The sequence below is a fragment of the Amblyomma mixtum genome, chromosome 8 (assembly GCF_055824585.1).
Source record: "Amblyomma mixtum isolate Tamu chromosome 8, ASM5582458v1, whole genome shotgun sequence".
NCBI lineage: Eukaryota > Metazoa > Arthropoda > Arachnida > Ixodida > Ixodidae > Amblyomma > Amblyomma mixtum.
This window is the reverse complement of record NC_143019.1, coordinates 32775397-32793152: the sequence shown is the minus strand read 5'-3', so window position 1 is coordinate 32793152 and position 17756 is coordinate 32775397. Positions and strand designations below refer to the sequence as shown.

Sequence of the window (17756 nt, the reverse complement as noted above, 5' to 3'; positions counted from 1 at the left end):
AAGACGTGGAGCCTCTGGTTTGGCAAGGCATCATGCAAGTGACTACTGAGAAATGGAAGAATTACGTGCAGCATGCTATTAGTGAGGAAGATGGGATGAGGAAACTGGACCATGTCATTGACGATGCTGTTGACCAAGGACCATCTGTTGTTGTCAACCTGGACGACGACACAAACCAGCAGAGTTGAGTGGAGTTGTGATGAGCCCCATTAATGTGCTAACGTACGCGCGAAAGTCGGAGTACCCTCGCAGCGTCTCTCATGAGATATTGCAGACACCGTAGCAGACGGCTCCGGATTAATTTTGACCGCTTGTGCGTTGACTTTAACGCAGCGCATGGGGTTTTGCATTTCGCCAACATCGACATTCGGTTGCCCCGGCCTGCATTTGACCCTTGCATTTGCTTAATAGTGTAGTGGCCATGCTGGAATAAATAAATTCATTTAAACATAGCAGGAACATTGAAAATAACTGTGACGTCACAACAGAGGAAATGATACAAACAGGTGGCGACAGAAAAAAAAAAGAAAAAGTGGGGCCAGTGCGTCTGGAACGGACGTCTGCCTGTACAAAAATAAACAGACATCAAGCGCCCCCTGCTAGATGTAGAAAGAAGCTAATTAGCAGTACGCCTTCTTTTATATGGAACGAGCCACCTGATGTCCAGCCAGGTGGATCGAGCAACAGGCGCGTAGGAACACACTAATCTAGTGCGCGCCATGCTGATTGGACGAGAGAGCTCTACCTTTCGTAGTGCTGCAAACATGTAGTGAGACGGAGTATAGTAGCAAATAGTCCGCGCGTATTTTGCGACTATATTATCTGCGAATGAAACTATTTATTCGCGGAAACCAAAAAGACAAAATAAAGCGAAAGCAAAGCTTCCACGGGACTGGCTGAAGGCACTCCACGCATTGGTCGACTACGCCCACCGTACGGGGGAGAAGTCAAGAAATAATGGCGGGAGCCGGACGTTAATTCGATTGAATTAGAGAAATCGGCCACACAAGGCAATAAGTCGCAGCTTCTAACAATGCTCGGAACGTGTTCAGATTTTTCTTCACTGCACCTTTAATAATCAAGGTTCGTAACAGTAACAGTTTAGAAGATAGCTATTGAATATTGGTTTATCGTCTTGCTAGATAGCACGTAGTAGCTGCATTCTGATGTACTACACCGCCGACAGTGCGAAAAAAGTGTTTTTTGAACACAGAAAGCCTATTTTAGAAGAAAAAAAGATGTGTAAAGTCTGAAGTTGAACACTCACTATATACATCCTTCGCGGTCGCGTTTTGCTAGTTTCCCGGCAGCTGCGCACCACTGCCTGCAGGCTTCTCTAGAGCGAAGGAGTTGCTATGGAGGTTAAACATGCAGAAAGTGCAAAATCGAAGCGGCGGAATGTCGGCGCGAGAAAAACGGGTTTCCACGGGCCAAACCAAGGATACGGTGTACGCGAGACGACTGCGCTGCATGAGTAAATTCAAACTGAGAAAAAAACCAGTCACACAAGACGACGGACAAGAAGAGAGTACACACCACAACGACTGGACTAACAACTGAAGTTTATTGGAAAATACATGGTCCGAGCAAGGCCAGCAGAGCATGCGCAACAGCATCATCACTAATCACTGCGCAAAAGAGACAAAGACAAGAAATCTAAACTATCGTGGACGATCTAAAAAAGCAAATTCTTTTTCAAGTAGGCGCACCGAAGTTGTGCTTATACAATCAGAGCCTAACAAACCGATATGATATGCCTCCAGTATTTCCCGCTCCTGTTTTCCCTTGCCTCTACCAAGAATGGTGGCATTGCTAAACAAAGGATAACAGCCACATTCATTGCAATGGCGAGGCAAGTTTGCACCGCCACCGGACCCCAGGGAGGAGTGATGCTCACGAAGCCGGTCATTAATACACCGGCCAGTTTGGCCGATGTAAACTCTCTCGCATGTGAGGGGGAACTTGTACACCACCTGTGCGACACATGTCGTGAAGCGATTCTCATGCTGCGTTGTGCAAACGTGGTTTCTTTCCCTGCCTCGAGAAATGCGCGAACACAGTCCCGACAGCTTGCAAGGAGCAGAGAACACCATGCTCACTCTCTGCTTGGCCGCCACTTTTTTCATGTTGTGGCTCACTTTATGCACGTACGGCATGACCTCGAACTTCTTTCGTTCAGTTGGCCCAACGTCAGTCCTCTTCGTGCGTCCTTTCTTGAGGTTCTGAAGCAGCGATTCAGCCACTGCCTTCAAAAGGGGTTTAGGGAACCCCGCGGCTTCCAAACCTTTGCATTGATTGTCAAGGCTGGTTTTGATGGTATGGTGACAGCTTTTTCCCAGTGCATTGCGGAAACAGTTCATCGCAATCCCTCTCTTTACAATCTTAGAGTGCGCAGAACCGAAAGGTAACAAAGCTTTCTTGCTTCTAGGCGAAAACATCCAGCATAAATGGCCATCGTCAAGGAATGTTAGTTGCAGTTCTAGGAACCTGATAGAATGATTGCTAGGGAGTTCATGAGTAAAATTAAGAGTGCGTGAAGAAGCTTTAAAAGCAGTCAAAACATCGTCTACTGCTGCGGGCAGAGTGTCATTAGGTGAAAGGTCTAAAAATACTAAAAAATCGTCTACGTACCTAAAAACTTTGCACACACGCTTGTCATGAAGTAAGTTTTGAAGTGTTCTGTCAAATTTTGCTAAAAATATCTGGGAAAGCACTGGGGCAACGCTAGAACCAATACATATTCCATTTTTCTGAAGGAACAAGGAACCTTTGAATTCAACAACAGTAGATGACAGGTAAAAAGATTACAACTCCAAAAAAGAATCAACCGGCATGCCACATGCGTTCTGAAAGTTCACAGGACTACAATAATCAATAAGATCACGCACGGCTGCAAAGAGTTCATCGTGGGGAATGCTGTAGAAGAGGTCCTCAATGTCAACCGAAAAAGCCGTGGTGGCACCGGGGATGCCGAGATTAAGTGCGTCAACAACCGCAGCCGAGCTGGCCACGCTATAAGGGTCCTGTACAGGAAGGGCCGTCAACTGCTGCTGAAGAAATTGGCTCACTACCTTCTGCCATGAACCATTCTCCGTAACGATGGCTCTCAGAGGGCAACCCACCTTGTGTGTTTTAGCTGAAAAGAACACTTGCAGGCGGTCACCCTTGCTTTTCATGATACCATTCGAAAGTTTCTCCAAGTTGTTTTCTTTCAGGAGCTTCATGGCGGCGGTCTTTATCCTTGAGGGCTTCCGACTAGTAGGCACGAAGTTCTTCGACACAGCAGCCAATGCCTTCTCTCCAAAAGACTTTGTCGGGAGGACCACGAAGCCACCTTCCTTGTCCGCTTGGAGGAAGGTCAGGTCATTTTCGATGAAGTGGTCGACAACTCGGTTTAGCGCTCGTTTGCTCTGCACTAACTGCTTGCCATCAACCTTCAAAAGAACGTCCACCCCTTCAGACAAACAGCGCTGTTTCTCATCCTTGTGTGCTTTATCAGCCAGCCGATGTACGGTGGCTAGCAGCTCATGGCTCCTTAAGTTTCGTGTGAGGCTGTACTTAGGGCCATTTTTCAGCAGGTCATCAACATCCTTGGGCACTGTCGCACCTTCCAGGTATACAACTGAGGCCCTGTTTTCCTTTGCCCGTTCTTTTTTTGGCAGATGCACCCTCAGCTGATTCCAGAACGCTTCCAGAACGAAGGGTGCATCTGCCAAAAAAAGAACGGGCAAAGGAAAACAGAGCCTCAGTTGTATACCTGGAAGGTGCGACAGTGCCCAAGGATGTTGATGACCTGCTGAAAAATGGCCCTAAGTACAGCCTCACACCAAACTTAAGGAGCCATGAGCTGCTAGCCACCGTACATCGGCTGGCTGATAAAGCACACAAGGATGAGAAACAGCGCTGTTTGTCTGAAGGGGTGGACGTTCTTTTGAAGGTTGATGGCAAGCAGTTAGTGCAGAGCAAACGAGCGCTAAACCGAGTTGTCGACCACTTCATCGAAAATGACCTGACCCTCCTCCAAGCGGACAAGGAAGGTGGCTTCGTGGTCCTCCCGACAAAGTCTTTTGGAGAGAAGGCATTGGCTGCTGTGTCGAAGAACTTCGTGCCTACTAGTCGGAAGCCCTCAAGGATAAAGACCGCCGCCATGAAGCTCCTGAAAGAAAACAACTTGGAGAAACTTTCGAATGGTGTCATGAAAAGCAAGGGTGACCGCCTGCAAGTGTTCTTTTCAGCTAAAACACACAAGGTGGGTTGCCCTCTGAGAGCCATCGTTACGGAGAATGGTTCATGGCAGAAGGTAGTGAGCCAATTTCTTCAGCAGCAGTTGACGGCCCTTCCTGTACAGGACCCTTATAGCGTGGCCAGCTCGGCTGCGGTTGTTGACGCACTTAATCTCGGCATCCCCGGTGCCACCACGGCTTTTTCGGTTGACATTGAGGACCTCTTCTACAGCATTCCCCACGATGAACTCTTTGCAGCCGTGCGTGATCTTATTGATTATTGTAGTCCTGTGAACTTTCAGAACGCATGTGGCATGCCGGTTGATTCTTTTTTGGAGTTGTTATCTTTTTACCTGTCATCTACTGTTGTTGAATTCAAAGGTTCCTTGTTCCTTCAGAAAAATGGAATATGTATTGGTTCTAGCGTTGCCCCAGTGCTTTCCCAGATATTTTTAGCAAAATTTGACAGAACACTTCAAAACTTACTTCATGACAAGCGTGTGTGCAAAGTTTTTAGGTACGTGGACGATTTTTTAGTATTTTTAGACCTTTCACCTAATGACACTCTGCCCGCAGCAGTAGACGATGTTTTGACTGCTTTTAAAGCTTCTTCACGCACTCTTAATTTTACTCATGAACTGCCTAGCAATCATTCTATCAGGTTCCTAGAACTGCAACTAACATTCCTTGACGATGGCCATTTATGCTGGATGTTTTCGCCTAGAAGCAAGAAAGCTTTGTTACCTTTCGGTTCTGCGCACTCTAAGATTGTAAAGAGAGGGATTGCGATGAACTGTTTCCGCAATGCACTGGGAAAAAGCTGTCACCATACCATCAAAACCAGCCTTGACAATCAATGCAAAGGTTTGGAAGCCGCGGGGTTCCCTAAACCCCTTTTGAAGGCAGTGGCTGAATCGCTGCTTCAGAACCTCAAGAAAGGACGCACGAAGAGGACTGACGTTGGGCCAACTGAACGAAAGAAGTTCGAGGTCATGCCGTACGTGCATAAAGTGAGCCACAACATGAAAAAAGTGGCGGCCAAGCAGAGAGTGAGCATGGTGTTCTCTGCTCCTTGCAAGCTGTCGGGACTGTGTTCGCGCATTTCTCGAGGCAGGGAAAGAAACCACGTTTGCACAACGCAGCATGAGAATCGCTTCACGACATGTGTCGCACAGGTGGTGTACAAGTTCCCCCTCACATGCGAGAGAGTTTACATCGGCCAAACTGGCCGGTGTATTAATGACCGGCTTCGTGAGCATCACTCCTCCCTGGGGTCCGGTGGCGGTGCAAACTTGCCTCGCCATTGCAATGAATGTGGCTGTTATCCTTTGTTTAGCAATGCCACCATTCTTGGTAGAGGCAAGGGAAAACAGGAGCGGGAAATACTGGAGGCATATCATATCGGTTTGTTAGGCTCTGATTGTATAAGCACAACTTCGGTGCGCCTACTTGAAAAAGAATTTGCTTTTTTAGATCGTCCACGATAGTTTAGATTTCTTGTCTTTGTCTCTTTTGCGCAGTGATTAGTGATGATGCTGTTGCGCATGCTCTGCTGGCCTTGCTCGGACCATGTATTTTCCAATAAACTTCAGTTGTTAGTCCAGTCGTTGTGGTGTGTACTCTCTTCTTGTCCGTCGTCTTGTGTGACTGGTTTTTTTCTCAGTTTACAATGTACCAACTGGCCCGCATTTCAACCCTTCTGAGTAAATTCAGCGGGGAACTACTGATTGCGACCGCAGGACGTTGATTGGCACGGTGCTGGAGGTGCCGTGGAGGACAGCTGCGAGCGTACATCGACCGGACATCCGGAAACGCGACGTACGCGTCTGGTTTTTTGTTCCTGGATAATTGTTTTAGCATCCTCTCATATCCTGATGTCCCGTAAAAAAAAAAAAAAAGGTCTGCCTAGTGTCTTTCTGATGTGTGCTCGCTGCGGTCTATTATGGTATTTGCAGCGGCATGCCTATTAGTATAACGATATAAAATGATCATCATAAAAGGAAATTGTTTACAGTGGCTGCGGTCCTCATCGACTCTCTCTGCACTTTCCCCATGTTTGTGACATGCAATATTGCTGTAGCACCGCGTGAACTGCACAATGTAGAACTACGTAGCGCATTCAAGACGGAGGCCAGTAATTAGAGAAGACTCGCTAAGTGTTAACGGTTCCACTTACCGGATTCTCGCAGACTTTTGTGGCAAGTGGCCATCAATTCGGGAGTTGCAACGGACTGTGATAATTGGAAGTGGTGAGCCATTCGCACAAGGAGAGTAAATTCCAATGATTGTCTGCAGCCTGCACCTTACGTTGCTCAGTTGTAGCAAGGCGACATGGACCAGCTGGCAAAGCAATAACTAGAGCTAGTGAAGTTTACGTTGTACAGTGCGCGCGCTAATACAGCAACAATACAAGACACGAAGATGTTGACAGTGCAGAGAGAGACAATGAGGAGTGCAGCCGCTGTATTGTGCGTACTGTCATGAATGTGCTAGATATTATGATACGAAAGGGCACGCTGCTGCACGTGCCTGAAAGACCGCAGCAAGCACACACTGGGCAGAAATACGAATCACACTGCGGACGCCCTTTTTCTCTTTTTTTTTTATGGAACATCAGGATATGAGTGCATTAAAAAAAAACCGTACGTAGCGTTTTCGGATGCATTTCAGTATCAACATGCTGCTGCACGTACCGTAGAAGTCCGCAATAGCAACCAAACACCGGCCAGACATCCGAAAGGCATCACGTACCCTTCTTTTTTTGTTTGCTGGACGTTTTGTTTTTCATGAACGTTCATGGAACAAAACGTCCAGTAAAAAAAAAAAAAAAGAGCGTGTGCACGTAGTGTCTCTCGGACGTCTCGTCAGTGTGAGGTTGCTGCGGACTTCTGCGGTGCCTGCAGCAGCGTGCGCACTCCTCCCTCGAATTCGGAACGACGGGAAAGAAAAAAAGAAACTTCCTCCCCCGGGGAAACCTCCGCAGGAGTAACGGGCATCCGCCCTCTGGATACCCGGGGGACAGCGAGAAGAAGAGCTGTGCGAAAAAGCACAGATCCTCCCCTTGTCCTCCACATACGGCGGCCGAGCTGTGACGCTGGTGGGATCACCAGCCGCAGTTTTTTCGACAGCGATCCGCTGTGCCTGCGCTGGGAATCGAACCAAGGTCGGTGGGGATATTCGCCCAAGCATTGCCAACTGGCGCGCTAACCACTCGGCTACCGTGCGGCTCTGTTTCTTGTCGGCGTCCGCGAGTGCTGATAGAAGGGAAGCGAAGAAGACCGAAAGCGAGCATGCGCGGGGGATGCGGTTTTCTCGCCATCGGGCGTGGAGCGGCCGCACTAGGGCGGAAGTGCGATAGCGCGTGGGGCACCAGCCCCGTCATGGCGGTTCGTCCGTGCAGATAAAAGAAAGGTCGGAATGCCAAAGCCGCAACTTGAAACACGATCGGTGCGATTGTTCGGCGGTGAAAAAGGTAGCCGCGCGGCGAGGCAAGATGGCCGGGAACCTTTTGAACGGGTATGGCTTTGTTGTAGGTGTAGAAGCGCAAGCCAAAAACTTGTGGGATGCTTTAGCGTACGTATACAGTAGCACGCAAAAGCGTTGGAGGGTTGTTACATTTGGGATTCCTGGTGCCCCGTATCGGTGAGATTGACAGGTCGGGAAGGGACCTGTCGGTAATGGCGCGCGCAAAGGAGCGTTGTTTCTGTGAGCGAAACGTATGTAACCTCCTGGTAATTAATGATTCGTGAATGGCAGACATTTTCTGGCATGTGCGTGGCCTACCGCACAGAGATGCTGCCGTACTAATAATGGCAGTGTCACGTGCATTGAATGAGGAATGCGTCATCGGAGTTGTAATCTCGTTGAGTATGTAATCTCCACCCTCGCAGGTAGTGGCACGGATGGGAGGAGCGGAGATTTCAGTCCCAGGCCGAGGACAAGGAGGTGCGTGGACATTGGTCGTGGTGGGGCCACTACCCAGCGTGGAGTGCTCTTTCACACCTGCACGAAGGGACAGCAGGATATAAGTTACTTCAAGAAACACAAGGTTGCAACGGCAGTGCCATCGCGAGAGACCACTTCAAATTCGCAGGAGTTCGTAGGATTATCAGGTGCTAGACAGAGTGTGATGGGTTTCATTTATTCATTATACACTGTTCACTTTCCATTTGAGACACTAGACTGTGTAACTGGTCTCTTTCGTTCAGTATACACTGTTCATTTTCCATTTCAGACACTAGACTGTGTAACTGGTCTCTTTCGTTCAGTATACACTGTCATTTTCCATTTCAGACACTAGACTTTGCAATGGATATCATGTATTCGGTATACACTAGACTGTGTAACTGGTCTCTTTCGTTCAGTATACACTGTTCATTTTGCATTTCAGACACTAGACTGTGTAACTGGTCTCTTTCGTTCAGTATACACTGTTCATTTTGCATTTCAGACACTAGACTGTGTAACTGGTCTCTTTCGTTCAGTATACACTGTTCATTTTGCATTTCAGACACTAGACTGTGTAACTGGTCTCTTTCGTTCAGTATACACTGTTCATTTTGCATTTCAGACACTAGACTGTGTAACTGGTCTCTTTCGTTCAGTATACACTGTTCATTTTGCATTTCAGACACTAGACTGTGTAACTGGTCTCTTTCGTTCAGTATACACTGTTCATTTTGCATTTCAGACACTAGACTGTGTAACTGGTCTCTTTCGTTCAGTATACACTGTTCATTTTGCATTTCAGACACTAGACTGTGTAACTGGTCTCTTTCGTTCAGTATACACTGTTCATTTTGCATTTCAGACACTAGACTGTGTAACTGGTCTCTTTCGTTCAGTATACACTGTTCATTTTGCATTTCAGACACTAGACTGTGTAACTGGTCTCTTTCGTTCAGTATACACTGTTCATTTTGCATTTCAGACACTAGACTGTGTAACTGGTCTCTTTCGTTCAGTATACACTGTTCATTTTGCATTTCAGACACTAGACTGTGTAACTGGTCTCTTTCGTTCAGTATACACTGTTCATTTTGCATTTCAGACACTAGACTGTGTAACTGGTCTCTTTCGTTCAGTATACACTGTTCATTTTGCATTTCAGACACTAGACTGTGTAACTGGTCTCTTTCGTTCAGTATACACTGTTCATTTTGCATTTCAGACACTAGACTGTGTAACTGGTCTCTTTCGTTCAGTATACACTGTTCATTTTGCATTTCAGACACTAGACTGTGTAACTGGTCTCTTTCGTTCAGTATACACTGTTCATTTTGCATTTCAGACACTAGACTGTGTAACTGGTCTCTTTCGTTCAGTATACACTGTTCATTTTGCATTTCAGACACTAGACTGTGTAACTGGTCTCTTTCGTTCAGTATACACTGTTCATTTTGCATTTCAGACACTAGACTGTGTAACTGGTCTCTTTCGACCAATTTGCCCTTTTCCTGTTTTGTTGCCTCTTTGGGTTAGTCCAACACGATTACGTGTGAGCATTCATTTCTCGCGATATTTTTTCCGCTTCGGTCCGGCTGCAAGGGCCAGAAATCTGTATTATATTTATTAAACAGTACACAGTGCTTCAACGCTTTGGCTGAATGTGTACAGCGATGTACTCTGTGCCATGTTGGTCCCATCAACGCTTCCATGGCACCAATCGAGTTTCAGGTTGCGGCTTTCGCATTCCCAACTCTCTTTCATCTGCACGGACGAAATACCATGACGGGGCTGGTGCCGCACGCGGTATCGCACTTCCACACTAGTGCGGCCGCTCCACGTTCGACGCGCAGCATGCTTCTGCTGGCACGCCCGATCTCGAGATAACCGCATCCCCCGCGCATGCTCAGTTTCGGCCTGCTTCCCTTCCCTTCTATCAGCACTCGCCGACGCCGTCAAAAGCCAGAGCCGCACGGTAGCCGAGTGGTTAGCGCGCCAGTTGGCAATGCTTGGGCGAATATCCCCACCGACGTTGGTTCGATTCCCAGCGCCGGCACAGCAGATCGCTGTAGAAAAAAAACGGTGCCTGGTGGTCCCACCAGCGTCACAGCTCGGCCGCCGTGTGTGGAGGACAAGGGGAGGACCTGTGCTTAAAAGCACAGCTCTTCTTCTCGCTGTCCCCCGGGTATCCAGAGGGCGGATGCCCGTTGCTCCAGCGGAGGTTTCCCCGGGGGAGGACGGTTCTTTTTTTTTTTTCCTCATCATTCCGCATTCGCGGGAGGAGTGCGCACGCTGCTGCAGGCACCGCAGAAGTCCACAGCAACCACACACTGATGAGACGTCCGAGAGACACCACGTACACACGCTCTTTTTTTTTTTACTGGACGTTTCGTTCCATGAACGTTCATGATAAACAAAACGTCCAATAAAAAAAAAAGTGTTCGTGGTGCCTTTCGGATTTCTTGTCAGTGTTTGGTTGCTATTGCGGACTTCTACGGTACCTGCAGCAGCATGCTGGTTGATACTGAAAGCTAGCACTCCGATGCCGAATAAAATATTGCAGATGACACTTGAGCTCCACCTTGAAGGTGGCGCGATAGCATACCGGGTGTTTTTTTTTTTTTTGAGAGGTTCAAAATTTTTAAACAAAGGTAAATTCCTTTAGATTTATTTTAACCCTGGGGCTATACCGAGGGCTACGGCGGACAGCAGGTAAGAGGCAAGCTACTTTAATTAGTTCGCTGATTAACTGAATACGCTAATTAACTTTTATTTTAGGGGATATGTTGTATAAGCAGAATTGTAGATCGTCTTCCAAACAGTCCAGCCAAGAAAACAGATTTTCATGCAAAAATTTTTTGCGCGCGTAACGAAGCGAGAAAAAGTCACCCTGGTAGGCAGCTTCACACTAACACAGCGTCTGTGAGCGCCTGTGACGTAGCTCGCTCCGCCCTGCACTTTGTGTCAATGGCCGCATTTGTTTTTCCAGTCCCGGACTACTTGCTGGCAGGTCTCGGCTTCCGCTCGGACAGGAAAAGCGTCATGGTCACATGACCTACTTGCCATAGGCTGCTTTCGAACACGGCGCCAGAGTCGGGCTCCCCCTCGGTTACCCTACAAGGACGCTGTCATCTGCTAGCAGACGATGCAAGCCACGGCCACTACGACGCCGAAGCAACGCCGTGCGCTCGATCATGATACTGAGTCGATTTAAAGACTGTACTGTCAGCTTAGCGTAGGTGCATTACAGAACTCAGCTTCGGAGGTATGCTCGCCGCTACTGCTTGCGGCGAAGTTCGCACAAAGTAGCCCAACTCGTTGCGGAAAGGCGGATAGACGAAAGCCTCCGCAAAAATGTTGACAACAAGCTCTATAGCTGCTCCAGTATACGAGTGGTTCACCTGCGATGCTTTCAGGTAAGCGTACAGACAGCATGTGGCAAAACAAGCGAACAAGAACCTCTTGACGACACGAGCAAACAATACGCGCTCGCAGCTCCGAACGCGCGTCCGTGTGCGGTGGATTTCAAGAAAATAAACAAAGATGCAAGAACAAAAAGTCTTGCGATGGCTCAGAGAGGAGCTACGGAGCTCATGTGAAGGTTTAACGCATGATATCGACCTCCAGGGACACGAAAAGCACTCAAAATGCACACGGAGTCTAACTTAATATGGCTGCCAGCGCGGCGCGCAGCTATCGTCTGCTGCCTTCTCAGCAGCCCCAAGCAGCCCGCGGACTGCCATAGGCTAAAAACGAACGCGTTGCTATGGCGATGCAAGCAGGTGGGCGGAGCTTTCGGGCTGCCCGAGAAAAACAAATACCGGACTCGAGTCCGCAAGTAGTCCCGGACAGTCCGGGACTGAAAAACAAATGCGCCCAATGCGTTTTTGTTCCAGCGCGGCATTCCGAGAGGCCGCGGAGCGAAGCGAGATAAGCAGCGATAGCGCAGGGCGCAGTGAACTACGTCAGAGGCGCTCCCGCCGCTGCGTTACGGTGTGAAGATGCCTACCAGGCTGAATTTTTCGCGCCTCTTAACGTGCGTGTAAAATTTTTAATTGAAATTGTTTTTTCTCGGTTCGACTGTTCAGAGGACGATCTCCAATTCTGCGAATACAACATAGCCCCTAAAACAAAAATTAGAAATGTTAATTAACATATTTAGTTAATCAGCGAACTAATTAAAGCAGTTTTCCTCTTGCCTGGCGCCCGCCGTAGCCTCCGGTATAGCCCCAGTGCTAAAATAAATCTAAAGCAATTTACCTTTTTTTTAAATTTTGGGCCTTCTAAAAAAAACACCCGGTATAGTTGGTTAGGCTTTCCATTCTGGTCAGTTTGGCACCTTTGAACAGATTTTGCATTTTTTTTAAATTGTTTCAACTGCTTAATCGATCAATACTGATAGTAATAATAGTGAGTTTATGCTGCACGACGCGCTGAATCCTATGACACCATCCGGAACATTCCGCGGCAAACGGCTGGCATGACACGATTTCTTTTTTTTTATGCAACCCCCAATTATTGCAGGCATGAGGTGCTGTCGGGTAGAAGCCCTCCTCAAGCTTAGAGCATATTTTTAAAAACTGTGCAGAGTCTTAGGTGAAATACCCTTATTTACAATCTGCAAGAATGGCGGCCACGCCTCCGAAGACAAGATTGAGCGATGATGATGATGACAGGGAAACGTACCAAACGGTTTGCGGTTGCAACTAACCCCGCTCTTAATGCCGACGAGAAGCCTGAGTGGAGAGGTATTCTACGCAACCGTTCAGTATGCATTGCAGACCTACTTATACGGCACAGTCAACGAAAAACAATCGAATTGGAGCATACCCGTCGCTAACCGGATCTCACGGCGACACAAATAATTAAGGAAAAGAAATTCGAAGAACGAAAGTACTTAGGAAACCCAGGCAGGCTGGTGTCACAACAGTGCCCCGTTCCCTGCCTCCTACTAGAAACACGTCAGCCCTGAGAAGAACTGCGCGACTATTAATAGCGAGTCTTCCATTAGATCTGATAACATGGTGAACGTATCCAGCCTGGCACTCAAATCATCGGAATGAGTTCCTCTCTACGTGTCTAACCTTCTACCCCATGACGGGAGAAATTTAGTCAGTTCCAATTATACCAGGATCCAGATAAGTTCGCATGGAACTTACGCCTGCGTGAGTGTTTCCAAAACCGCGAAACAGACCGTGAAATGAACGTACCAAGGACACCCGGCAAATCATGGATTCCAGTCAAACACAGAGGTAAACATTTACATATGTATACATCACTGGTATTCAATAGCATTTCCTATCATCATATTCAAAATCTAAACCAAAAGCAGCCCACAACAACCCCTCAAGTCTTCAAGCCTGTGGACCAAGGCGACGCTATCGTTGTTAAGGACAAGACCGATTACTTAAAGGAAGGTTTCTGACAATTCCAAAATAAACACTTTTACACTGAACTCACTGGCGACCCCATAGGAGACTTCGAAGTCGAAGTTAACAATCAGATAACATCTCTCCTTCAAAAACAAAAGATGTCCCAGGATATGTTTACAGCAATGACACCGGCCAGACCAGTCCCCGCACGGTTCTACCTCCTCTCGAAAATTCACAAACCAAACCGTCCCGACCGTCCCATTGTCTCAGGTAACAGCGAAAGAAGCTCCGAGGAATATGCACTCGTCCCACTATGACCAACGCCGCAGAACACGTGCGATGGCACTCCATCGAGCGTACGGCTCCGAGCCAGACGCCGTATGGGTGGGCGCTGCCTGCACGGATGATGAAGCGACAGCGGGTGTGGTGGCCTCCTCACACTACCTCTCCCTCCAGACACGTCCCCAGAAGCTGCAGAGGAAGCCGCCACTGCGCTTGATATCACCCGCACGGAAGCCCGGTACATTTTAAGTGACTCGAAAACTGCGATTCTAAATTTTGCTCGATACCGAGTCTAAGTCCCTGCTTTTGGCATACTGGACTCGCCCGATGCACCCCCACCCCGCCAAATGGAGCTGATATGGGTGCCTGCGTACTCCGGGAATCCCGGATACGAGGCCGCCAACCATTTAGCCCGAGGTTCTTTAGACCGGGCTCAGGTGGTCTCGGATCAGGGATTCACGGAGAAGCGCATGCACTCGTTCAGCGTGCTGACGTAGGCCTACAGGGCCTCACGCCAGTTCTGCCCCCTCCCCACCCCTCCCTAGATAACAAACAAGCAACACTCTGGTACAGACTACACACTCTCTCCCTTCACTCCTTCCCTATGCTCAGAACCCTTCGCCTCTGCCCGTGGGACCTAGAGAACCTCAAGACATGGGAGGACTGGGAGACCCGGCTGGGCTGCCAGTGTTATCGACCTTAGGATCATAACACTTGAGTGCAGTGGTGTCGTGCGAGGACCCTGGGGCGTGCCCCGAATTTCTCTTACAATAAAGGTTTTTTCTTTTTTCATGTATCCCCCTCCCCCTTGTCCGTGTTCGTTCTTCGTTCGTCCTGTCTACCCTTGCGCCTTGTACCAATTGGGATATTCGTAAACCGCCAGTCATAATCTGAGAAAACCTGCCATAAGCGCTCCACCCCATTCTTATTCTTCTAGTTATTATCCCCTCATGACCCGTTCTACACTGACTGTCTAACTCATTGATCATGCTTTTCACTTCATCTCCTGGGTTGTGGATCGGATACTACTTGCATACACTCCACTCAAGGTTACCGCTTCTCAGTCGCAAGCTCCCAAATGCAAAATGCAGTTAGTGTGAACGTCTCTAAAACAGCTTATCTCTTTCCACAATCATTTGAAAAAAGTTTAACTCTTCCACTACTGTTGCACTCGCTCGCTGGTTCTGTATGGCTCATCTTTTAAATGTTCGGACGCCTTACTTGACACTGAGTTCGCCTGGAATGACCGCCTGATTTATGTATGCTAATGACTTACGATTCTCGAATTTTAACTTCCTGCTCACAGAACCGTATTCTGAGCCATTTTTGGTCTCATACATCCTCATCATCAACCTGACTACGCCTACTGCAAGGAAAAGGCCTCTGCCATGTCCCTCAAATTAACCCTGTCTTATCCCCAACTGTTCCCAAATCAGGCATCGGAATACCTCGTGCAAACAGCCGGTGAATAGCATTTGCGGAATCGTGTCTCCCTGCCTCACACACTTCCTTATTGGAATTTTATTGCTGACCTTATAGAGGAATGCGGTAGCTGTGCAGTTGTTATAGATATCTTCCAATATTTTCACATAACACTCTTCTACACCCTTAATTCACAATTGCTGCACGACAGCTGGGATTTACACTCAGTCAAACGCTTTCTCGTAATCAATTAACGCGATATACCAGATGTCCCAGCTAAATGTAACCAAGCTTTTAAAAAACACACGGTGGCCTAGCCGTCTGAAACCAAATGAGGGTTGTTTATAGTCGCGTGACCTAGTCTGCAGTATTTTTTCGTTCTTCAAGGTTGACGAATTAGTTAAGCTTAATTAACTAACTTTTTAATTATTGACTTGAGGAACACGGTGTCAATGGAGAAGTTCTAGATCGCTTTGAGAAACAGCTTACTGAGACATTTGCAGCAAAGTAATATTTACGTAAAGCAGTTTTTTTACCAGCCTTTAACCATAACCCGCACAATAAGGAAAAGCTTCCACATGACAACTGTGCCACTTCAACCTCCCAAGACGCGCCTTAAAGAATAAAATCCATTTTTTCTGAAGTCCTCTCCTCGATGAGACTTTGGGTGCACATTGGGGCAGAGAAGTGAGCGAGCAGCTGGTCACGTGACAACTTTCTTTTAATGCCAATAAATGAATCTACGTAAATCGTAACTTGACAGAAACAGCACTACTAGCGGTTTTTCGAGGTGATCTAAAACTTTTGTATTGACACTTTCTTCTTGAAGTCAATAATTAAAAAGTTAGCTAATTAAACTTATATAATTAATTAAATTTGAAGGGCGAAGAAATACTCAAGACTAGGCCACGCGACTTATGAACAACTCTCAGTTGGTTTCACTAGACTATGACACTTCGCCTTTTTTAAAAGTTTGGTTACATTTAGCTGGGACACCCGGTATATATAGGGTTTGGTTATATTCTGCTCATTTCTCTATCACCTGATCAATAGTATGAATATGGTCTGTGTGAAGTGTTCTTTTCAAAAGCCTGCTTGATCATTCAGTTGACTGAAATCTAAGGTTATACCTACTATTAGCGATTACTTCAGTAAATACCTTATAGGCAACGGACAGTAAACTGACCAGCCTGTAATTTTTCAAGTCCTTGACGTCTCCTTTTCTATGAATTAATGTTCGCGTTCTTTCAAGCTTCTGTTTTGACGCTACCCTATTCTTCTTGCCATTGTTGGGAGTTTTCGTACCATGTGCCACTGCACACACACTAATGCATTTCTATACATTACCGACTTCCCTAAAAATGTAACATCTTCAATAGGACTCTTTGCAGACGACGTTCCATCACTCCAGGCAAAGCTAATACCTATCTCTAATTGGTGTTCGCAATGGCAAATGACGCTTAACGCGGCTATGTGTAATGTAATGCACATTTGCGTCGCAGAAATTCATGCTACGTTTCCTATTTTATTTCTTTTTCTATTCTGACACCCCTAACATCTTACAAACATCTCGGCGTCATTCTAACCGCATGCTTGGACATCTGAAATTTAATTTTTATTTAGCACCGGCACCTGTCAAGCTTCTTGTGTACAAGTCACGTGTCCGCGCTAAATTCGAATATGCTAACTCTGTTATGCTAATAGGGTCAGGACAACCATAGACTTACATCAACCAAATTGTTGGTTTGGTTTATTGGGGTTTGACGTCCCAAAGCGACTCAGGCTATGAGGGACGCCGTAGTGAAGGGCTCCGGAGATCTCGATCACCTGGGGTTCTTTAATGTGCTGTGACATCGCACGGTACACGCGCCTCTAGAATTTCGCCTTCATCGAAATTCGAACCCGCGTCTTTCGGGTCAGCAGTCGAGCGCCGTAACCACTGAGCCACCGCGGCGGGGCCAATCAACCAAATGATCAGGCAGGCTTTCGTAAAGGATACTGGACGGTAGACCATATTCACGCTCTCAATCAGGTGATAGAGAAATGCGCAGAATATAACCAGCCCCTATATATAGCGTTCATCGATTACGAGAAAGCATTCGACTCGGTAGAAAACTCAGCTGTCATTCAGGCATTGCGGATTAAGGGTGTAGAAGAGTTTTATGTGAAAACATTGGAAGATAATTATAACGATTGCACATCTACCATAGTCCTCCATAAAGTCAGCAATAAAATTCCAATACGGAAGGGTGTCCGGCAGGGAGACATGATCTCGCCTTTGCTATTCACTGCCTGTTTACAGGAGGTATTCTGGGGCCTGAAGTGGGAGCAGTTGGGGATAAGAGTTGATGGAGAATACCTAAGTAATTTATGATTATTTGAATTAATTGGAGAGACATGGGAGAGGCCTTTTCCCTGCAGTGGCCGTAGTCAGGCTGATGATGTTATTGATGACCTGGAAGCAGTACAGAGCCGAGCTGCCCGTCTTATCACCCGTAACTATGACGGGCTG

The 17756-nt window shown here is 47.2% G+C and overlaps 1 protein-coding gene across 2 annotated transcripts in view; it reads right to left on the bottom strand.

Annotated features, from left to right (window-relative positions):
• The window catches only part of LOC149331933 (uncharacterized), a 75227-nt gene that overhangs the window by 14683 nt on the left and 42788 nt on the right, over positions 1-17756 (bottom strand). The window contains exon 4 of one of the 2 annotated variants that reach the window (XM_089556948.1): positions 8127-8225. The exons of the other annotated variant lie outside the window; for it this stretch is intronic. Within the exon in view, the coding sequence (XP_089413074.1) occupies positions 8220-8225 (6 nt within the window). The 3' untranslated portion in view covers positions 8127-8219. Of the gene's footprint in view, positions 1-8126; positions 8226-17756 lie in introns of those variants that run through there. 2 annotated transcript variants of the gene reach the window in all.